The sequence below is a fragment of the Triticum urartu genome, chromosome 6A (assembly GCF_056163025.1).
Source record: "Triticum urartu cultivar PI428250 chromosome 6A, HENAU_Tu73, whole genome shotgun sequence".
Taxonomy (NCBI): domain Eukaryota; kingdom Viridiplantae; phylum Streptophyta; class Magnoliopsida; order Poales; family Poaceae; genus Triticum; species Triticum urartu.
In genome coordinates this window covers 509,585,931-509,595,020 of record NC_141878.1, presented here as the reverse complement: position 1 = coordinate 509,595,020, position 9,090 = coordinate 509,585,931, and the positions used below count along the sequence as shown (strand labels likewise).

Here is a 9,090-nt window from a genome sequence, read left to right as displayed (position 1 = left end):
GGAAACAGCGAAATCGACAGGTCGGGCCCACCTGTCGGGTCGATGTGGCGCGGGTTGACGGACACCGTTAGACGGAGGGGGACGGCCGTTTCCGTGCCCGTGTATTAGGTCACGCCCCTGCCGTTTCGTCCTCCAATCCCCGATTCAGTTTCCCTCCCGCGTGTTCCTCCCACTCTGCTCATGGCGACCAGCTCCGGCGGCGGCTATGGCGGAGAAGGTCTCGGCGGCTCCGGCGGCGGTGGTCATTCTTCCGGTGGCCGCCGCCCGCAATGCGACCCCATTGGCAAGTTGGGCCCCAACCCCGATGGCGATTCGCACTCGACGGCGGATTGGGGAAAAGCTGTCCTGCCGCCACCATCGCAGCATGCGGAGGAGGCAGAGAAGGATGTTGCGGACATGGAGAAGGTGTCGGCGGCGGCTGATTCGTTGGGGGAGGAAGTACCCCCCGGGCATCCATCTCCACCCAGGTAAATCTCAGTGCAAAAACCTAGGGTTAGGGTTCTAGCAATACTGCTTAGTTAGAGTACTCAATTAGTTAGGATGCCTAGGGTTACTTCTAGCAATACTGCTTCGTTGGGGGAGGAAGCTCCTATGCCTAGATGAAGTTTTTTCTTTGTTTTTTTCTGAATTACTAAATGTATCATAGTTTATTCTGCATTTGTTGGCTCTTGTGGCATAGATCTTATTGTTGTTACTTTGTTTTATATGTGAATATGTCATAGTTTTTATTGTGGCACTCAAAATGTCATGGTCATGAATTTGATTTGTGTTCTGTAGGCTTGAAAATGTTACGGAAAATGTCATGGTCATTAATATGTTTTAATATGTTTTGTGTTTTGTAGGCCTGAGGAGCCATGGTCATTATATTTTCAGTTTCCTTCTAAAGATGCTGCCAAAAAAATGCCCTTGTGAAGATGTATGAGAGAGACATCACTTATGGCAGTTTGCTTAATGTGATGGTCAGAAATGGATATGGAAGTGATGACAGTATTTGCTACTTGAGGAAGGATTGCACAGGGCTGCAAGGGATTACTTTCGTCAGAAACAACACTGAAGTGGATGAGATGATAAAGCAGTTTAAAAGCAGTCAGACACTGTGTTTGTATGTTAAAGAGGGGAAATTAGATATAAAGAGAGCACCCGTTAACAAAAGTGCAGAAGATGAAGAAGTGGACCCAGATGAAACAATTGAAGATTTAACAGTGGACCCACCAGTTGTATTTGCTGTTAATGAGTCAGGTGTTGTGCACAAAACAAACACTGATCATGTTGGCTCATCATATTTTCTTGGTACACAAGAAAGTGTGAACTATATGCCAATAAAATCAGTTCCCCCACCATGCCAGTTACTGCTTGGGACACAAGATCACCCAATTGAGCCAGAGATGGTAGATGCAGATGAGGAAAATAATGCATTGCAGCAGGTTAACACTCAAGTTAGTGTTAATTATGCAGATTTCCAGTTTGATACAGATGAGGAAGAGCATGCAGGAAATGAGGACACATCTGATGAAGATGATGACTCAGTATTTGATGAAGACTTTGTAGCTCATGAAGACCTCTCAGATGCAGATTCAGATTCCATGGACTATGAAGAAGAAGATAATGTAGCTAGAGAAGAAGAACAGAGGAGGAAAGTGGACAGTGATCTGAAAGACACAATTGCTGACATTAAGAAGAAGAGAGCTCAATACATGAGCAGTACACACTGTGAAGGAGACACAGACCCTGAAGATTTATATGACATAGACTTGGAGGAAGAGGATGATGACTGTCAATAGATAGCAGTTCCTGAGCCTGTTCAGAAGAAGATAAAGAGGCCTGGGCCTACTAGTAGGTCCCACTCTAGTGCTAACAGAAGCATGAATGAGGACTGGTATCCATCTTCAGAAGAGGATGATACAGGCTTTGAAGCTGATGATGATGGCAATGAACCTATGTCTTTTATAATCCCCTCTGGTAGAAAGAGTAGAGCTAAGAAAAGACCACCTAGGGTCTGGTATGATGAGGGCAGGCTGCATCCAAAGCAGCCATTCTAGCTTAGGCTTTGTTTCAGAGATGTGTACCAATTTAGAGAGGCTCTTGTGAATTTGCATGTGAAACAACTTAGAAGATACAAATATCATAGAAACTGCAGTGATAGGGTAATAGTGTGTTGTGATGGAGAGGGCTGTCAGTTCCACATGGTTGCAGCAAAGATTAGTAATGAGCCCACTTTCTGCATTAAGAAGATGGTATTGGAGCACACCTGTCCCACCCAATCTGAGAAGACAAGGATCAGCTCCAAGTGGCTTGGCAACAAAATGCTTGAAACCATCAGATCAGACCCCAACACTACTGTACCTGCTATAGTTGACAAGGTAAAGAGGCAGTTTGGTGTTGAGGTGCCCAAGATGATGGCATGGAGAGCAAAGAGGAAAGCAAAGGAGATTGTGCCTGGAGATCACAAGAGGCAATACAAGAGGCTGAGAGATTTTTTGGAGACTGTGAAGGCTACAAATCCTGGATCAAGATGCATTGTCAGTACTGTGAGTGGAAAACACAGGAGAAAACCCAACTGCAGGACCAAGGTTTCATGGTCTTTTTTTGTTTGAATGCATGTGTTGAGGGATTTTTGAATGGATGCAGGCCATTCATAGGCCTAGATGGTTGTTTCATTAAGTTAACTAGTGGGGCACAAATACTAGCTGCTACTGGAAGGGATGCAAACAACAATATGTACCCCATAGCATTTGGAGTGGTTGGAGTTGAAGACACACCAAATTGGTCATGGTTTTTGACTCAACTCAAATATGCCCTAGGAGGTACTGAAGAGGGAAAAATTGGGAAGTACACATTCATGTCTGATAGACAGAAGGTGAGTTTATCTACATCGTCACTTGTCCCTAAATTAGTACTCTAATTAGTTCAGTAATTTGTTTAATTAGTTATGCATTTAGTGTATTTAGTCTAATTAGTTCTGCATTTAGTGTATTTAGTTCATTAATTTGTTGAAAACTTACCCTAGTTGGCATGTGTATAGTGGTAACGCATCTTGTCGATACTTCGGTCAAGATAGCCTAGGGTGACCCTTATGGGCCACCATAGCCCAACCAACCTCCCACCTACCCTAGTTGGCATGTGTCGAGTGGTAACGCATCTTGTCAACACTTCGGTCAAGGTAGCCTAGGGTGACCCTTATGGGCCACCATAGCCCAACCAACCTCCCACCTACCCTAGTTGGCATGTGTCGAGTGGTAACGCATCTTGTCGATACTTCGGTCAAGATAGCCTAGGGTGACCCTTATGGGCCACCATAGCCCAACCAACCTCCCACCTACCCTAGTTGGCATGTGTCGAGTGGTAACGCATCTTGTCGATACTTCGGTCAAGATAGCCTAGGGTGACCCTTATGGGCCACCATAGCCCAACCAACCTCCCACCTACCCTAGTTGGCATGTGTCGAGTGGTAACGCATCTTGTCGATACTTCGGTCAAGATAGCCTAGGGTGACCCTTATGGGCCACCATAGCGTAACCAACCTCCCACCTACCCTAGTTGGCATGTGTCGAGTGGTAACGCATCTTGTCACCACTTCGGTCAACGTAGCCTAGGGTGACCCTTATGGGCCAACATAGGACAAGCTACAACAATTAAATTGAATTAAATCAATGTAATATTAAATCAATATAATATTACTACAACAATTAAATTGAATTAAAATTTGTTTCGATAATTTATTTCATTTTAACAAATTCAAAATCCTTTGCAGGGTCTGTTGAATGCAGTCACATCAATCTTTCCCAACTGCCCTCATAGGTACTGCTTGAGGCACATTTATGCCAACTTTCAGAGAGCATGATTGAGAGGAGAAGACTTGAAGAAATGCATGGATGCATCTGCATATGCTTACACTGAACATGACTTTCAGTTGGAAATGGAGAGCATGAAGGCTGAGTGCAAGGCTGCTTGGGAGTGGATGTCAAGGATTCCTCCAAAAGCTTGGTCAAGACATGCAATGGATACTAACTGCAAAACTGATCTGGTTGTCAATAACTTAAGTGAAGTTTTTAATAAGTACATACTTGATGTAAGGAACAAGCCAATTGTCACCATGATCAATGGGATCAAGGACAAACTTCTGGTAAGGTATCAGCAAAAGAGAGAGGGTGGACTAGTTTCAAGATGGGAAATTGCACCAACTTATGTTGAGAGGTTAGAGATGAACAAGAGATATGCAAGGGACTGCAAATCATTGATAGCTGGACCAGGTCTTTTCCAAGTGAGTAGTGGGGATAAGACCTACTCTGTTGACACTAATCTGAAAACATGTGGTTGTAAGAAGTGGGACATCTCTAGAATTCCTTGCAACCATGGTTGTTCTGCCATCTATAGGTCCAAACAACTACCAGAGGACCATGTAAATATTTTCTTCAAAAAGGCTATGTACTTGGAGTCATACAAGCCTATCATTTACCTAGTTCCTGGTCCTGATTGTTGGGTGAAAACTGCAACTCCTGACATTGACCCACCTCAGTTCAAAGAAGACAAGAAGGGACCAGCAGAAGAGAAAAGGAAGAAAGGCAGGTTTGAGCCTCCTCAAGCAAAGCAGACATCAAGAATGGCTACAATAACTTGTAGTAACTGCAAGTTGCAGGGCCACAAATACATAAGTTGTGCAAAGTCATTGAGGCCAGATCTGCAAATCAGGAAGAACAAACACATGGTATGTTATTTTTGACTTCCTTCTCTATCTCATCACTCATTAAGTATCACTGAAATTTATCCAACAAAAATAATTGCAGGAAAATGGGACAGCCCCTGCATGGCAGCAAGGGGGAAGCTCAACATCTGGTACAACAACTCCTAGGGGTGCAAGCTCTACATCTGCTTCAAGGGGATCTGCTGCTGCTGCTTCAAGGGGCAAATCTGCTAGAGCTGCTGGTTCATCTACTAGAGCTGAAAATTCTTCTCCTTCTGGTGCTGTTACTGCTGCTGCAAGGAGAGGTGCAAAAACAGGTGCAAGAAGCTTCAATCCTCCAAGAACTACTGCAGAAGCTTCAACTAGCCAGCCAACAGGAAATAGGCCGAAAAGGGCAAGATACATGAGAAAAAGGATGGAGGGGTACTTCTATGCCAGTGGGAACTACTGAGAGTTCTTGTTTGACTATGTATCCAAGTGCATGTGTGCTCCATCAGGCACTAGAGCACTTTATCTATGCCAACACTAAATTTGAACTTATGTAATGCTGTGTTGAACCTATGTGTGCCACTATGAACTACTGTTGTGTAATGTTATGCTAAACCTATGTATGGATCTTGGTTTTATGCTATGAGGAACTACTATCTATTATTCTTGTGTACTGCTATGTTGGCTTGCTTCAATCATCATGTACCTATCTATAATTATGTGCTTGCACTGCTACATTTAGTTTGTACTGCTATGTTGTTTGCACTCCCTAATCATCACATTATGTGCATAATAATAATGCCAGAAAGTTCCTGGTATACTCATGCGATAAGTTACTAGTATTTCAAATTTTTCTGTGCACAATAATTTGACTATCACACCAGTTTCGCCTGGAGTGAAGTAAATATAATAGAGTACTCAATATGATACAAGAGATAGCACTACAAATTAAGTTCAAATTCATGCCATAAGTTCAAAATCTAGACTTGCAGATAAACTGCATAATTCAGTACAAATTTAACCATTACAACAGTACAGTGCACTTCTAGTAGGGCTGATTATTGAGTGCAACAGAGCACAACTACACCAGTACAATGCCACATTACATAATTAAAATTCATCACAGATCTCCTTCAACTTCTTGATCTTGTCCTTGTAGCCATGCTTCTGTTTCAGCAAATCAGAGATGATGTACTCTAGCTTTTTCTTCTCTTCCTTTAGTTGTTCTCTCTGTGTGAGCACTTGGTCTCTCTCTACCACAAGCTTGTCCCTCTCCTTCTCTGCCTTTGCCCTGAGTAACTGATGTAGGTTTGTGCAACCATGGTCTGCCAGCTTCTTCTTCTCCATCTCCTCTTTCAGATCATTGAGAGCCAACCTAGTATTGCCCAGCTCAGTAATAGCATCCTCCTTGTCAGCCACCATTTTTGCAAAATCAAGTTTGAATAATCTCAGCTCTTCTTCCATCTTCCTCTTTTCTCCAACTAATTTGTAATTCTGATCACCAAGCTGAACATTGTCTCTCACACTGTCATTGATTTCTTTGTCATACATGCCCCACAATTCAGTTAGGCAGAACTGCATAGCCACGGACCACTCAGGGTCTATCCACTCCAGATAGTTGCACTTTAGTTCAGCCTATAATTCAGAAAAAATATTGTCAATCATACTACACAAGAGAGCCTATCAAATTAATATGTGTTGTCAATAAGAAAGCCTATCAAATTGTGTTCATTTAAATGCACAAACAATTAAGAAAGCCTATCAAATTAATATGTGTTGTCAATAAGAAATTTTTGTCACTTTTAACAGCATATAAACTAAATATATGTTGTCATTAGTAAGTACAAAATTTAGTGCTGGCAGTAACAATGTTGTACACTAGTTGTACACTACTTAATTATTTGAGCAAATTACACTGCCATAGCATAATTTCCTACTGGCACTAACAATGTTGTACACTACTTAATTATTTGGAGAAAATTACACTGGCGTAGCATAATTTACTACTGTCAGAGCATAATTAAATCCAAATGTGGGCAATGACAATTGTTCACACTAATAAGCAGAGCAAAATTTCCTTCTGGCATTTGAATGGAGCAAAAACTAACTAAGGTTAACTAAATACAGTACTAACCAACATACCTTCTCCTCAGCGCAAGCAAGAAAACATCGGCCAGTGTCCGTAGATTCAAATGCTACTAGCCTGAGGCAAGGCTCGCGATGCAGACAGCGAGAGGAGAGCTCATGAGCAATGCCACTCCATTCATAGCATGGGATAGTCCTAGGAAGCTTAAAACCAAAGAGATTGAAGAAATCAGTGACTTGGTAAGAAATCCCCAACTCAAGAACCCTAACCCTAACCCTAAATGTTGGAATCCCCAAATGAACGTACCTGGCTAGTCACTGACTTGTCGTCCAAAGAAGAAGAGCTTGACCCCTCGCTCCAGGAAACCATGGCAGACCGGCGGACGGCGGCGAGACGACGGTGGCGGCGGCGGCGGTCGTCGAGGTCGAGACATAGGGGTCGGATGTGCTCTGGTGCGGTCTGGTCCGACGAGCGACCCACACGGCCCACTAATACACGGTCGCGGAAACTGCCGTCCCCCTCCGTCTAACGGCGTCCGTCAGCCTGCGCCACATCGTCCCGACAGGTGGGCCCGACCTATCGGTTTCGCTGTTTCCGCGGCTAAAACGACCAGTCAGTGCTCCGCGGTACCGATTAGTCCCAGAGTTGGTGGTTTTTTGTGAGATGGCTTAAATGTGGTACTGACCAGTTACCCTAGTCCCAAGTGTAGTGGTTTTGGGTAAATAACTCACATTTGTAATGAAGTGCACAATAAATAGTTCAATGTTTCAATTTTTTTATCAAAATATATTGCAAGTGAAGTGGATTTTAATTATTATTTTTTGTTATTGGCTATCTTTTCAATCCATGTTAAAGTTGACATGCCCGTGGCAACGCACGGGCAGTCTACTAGTTTTGTTAAGGGATCATCTTATAATGCTATTGCCATACTAAGCAAAATAAGATGCATCAAAGATAAACATCACATGCAATCAAAATATGTGGCATGATATGCCCATCATCATCTTATGCTTTTGATCTCCATCTCCAAAGCATCGTCATGATCTCCATCGTCACCAGATTGACACCTTGATCTCCAATGTAGCGTCGTGGTCGTCTCGCCAACTATTGCTTCTACAACTATCGCTAACGCATAGTGATAAAGTAAAGGAATTACATGGCATTTGCAATTCATACAATAAAGAGACAACCATAAGGCTCCTGCCGGTTGTCAGATATCTTACAAAACATGATCATCTCATACAATAACGTTTATCATATCATGTCTTGATCATATCACATCACAATATGCCCTGCAAAAACAAGTTAGACGTCCTCTACTTTGTTGTTGCAAGTTTTACGTGGCTGCTACGGGCTTCTAGCAAGAACCGTTCTTACCTGCGCATCAAAACCACAACGGTGTTTTATCAAGTTTGTTGTTTGAAAGTGCAACTAATCCCCGGGTGGTTTTGGTAATTCATAACAACATATAGCTCATTGAACTAATATCCATTCAAGTTGAATATTTCAGAAAGTTCAATGATTGGCGTGGCATGGACTAGATATGTGGACCCCTCAAAATGCTAAGGACAAAGATTGACAAAAGCTCAAGACTCTACATTTCTATTTTAGTGATCCAAGATCACATTGAGTCCATAGGAAAAGCCAATACTATTAAAAGGGGATGAGGTGTTGCTTAATAGTCTACTTGCTCAAAATGCTTAGTGATATGCTCCAAAGCCCTCAACCACTTTCTCAAATCCCAATATGTACTAAACCTAAAGTCAAACTCGGCCCCACCGATTTGATCTATCCTGCACCACCGAGTTTCTTTGACATAGCCAAAGCCAGAAACCCTAATCAGTTCAGTCTCATCAATAGGGATCTCAGTCTCACCGAGATGGGATTGGAAACTCTCTGTTTCCCTTCGTAACGTTTCGGTCTTACCGAAATGAGCGATCGGTCCCACCGAGTTCGCAATGCAAACTCTCTGTTTCCCTTTGTAATGTTTTGGTCCTATCGAAATGAGCGATTGGTCCCACCGAGTTTGCCTGACCAATGATATGTACTACGCAACTTTATTCTTGTAGACTTGTGTTGGGCCTCCAAGCATAGAGTTTTGTAGGACAGTAGCAATTTTCCCTCAAGTGGATGACCCAAGGTTTATCAATCCGTGCGAGGTGTAGGATGAAGATGGTCTCTCTCAAACAACCCGGCAATCAAATACAAGAAATCTCTTGTGTCCCCAACACACCCAATACAATGGCAAATTGTATAGGTGCACTAGTTCGGCAAAGAGATGGTGATAAAAGTGTAATATGGATGGTAGAAATATGTTTTTATAATCTGAATAAAT

The 9,090-nt window shown here is 42.8% G+C and overlaps 2 protein-coding genes across 2 annotated transcripts; one reads left to right on the top strand and one right to left on the bottom strand.

Moving 5' to 3' along the window:
* The first annotated feature begins 2,183 nt into the window (after positions 1 to 2,183).
* On the top strand, positions 2,184 to 5,132 carry LOC147965965 (uncharacterized). The gene is made up of 4 exons (XM_087530671.1): positions 2,184 to 2,578; positions 2,629 to 2,857; positions 3,911 to 4,705; positions 4,785 to 5,132. Exons 1-4 carry the CDS (start codon positions 2,184 to 2,186, stop codon positions 5,130 to 5,132), a joined length of 1,767 nt encoding a protein of 588 aa, XP_087386797.1.
* A 647-nt stretch (positions 5,133 to 5,779) lies between these two features.
* On the bottom strand, positions 5,780 to 7,124 carry LOC147965964 (uncharacterized). The gene is made up of 3 exons (XM_087527020.1): positions 7,062 to 7,124; positions 6,812 to 6,958; positions 5,780 to 6,304 (listed from the first exon to the last, which is right to left on the bottom strand). The coding sequence occupies exons 1-3, from the start codon at positions 7,122 to 7,124 to the stop codon at positions 5,780 to 5,782; spliced, it is 735 nt and encodes a 244-aa protein (XP_087383146.1).
* Positions 7,125 to 9,090: the final 1,966 nt, after the last annotated feature.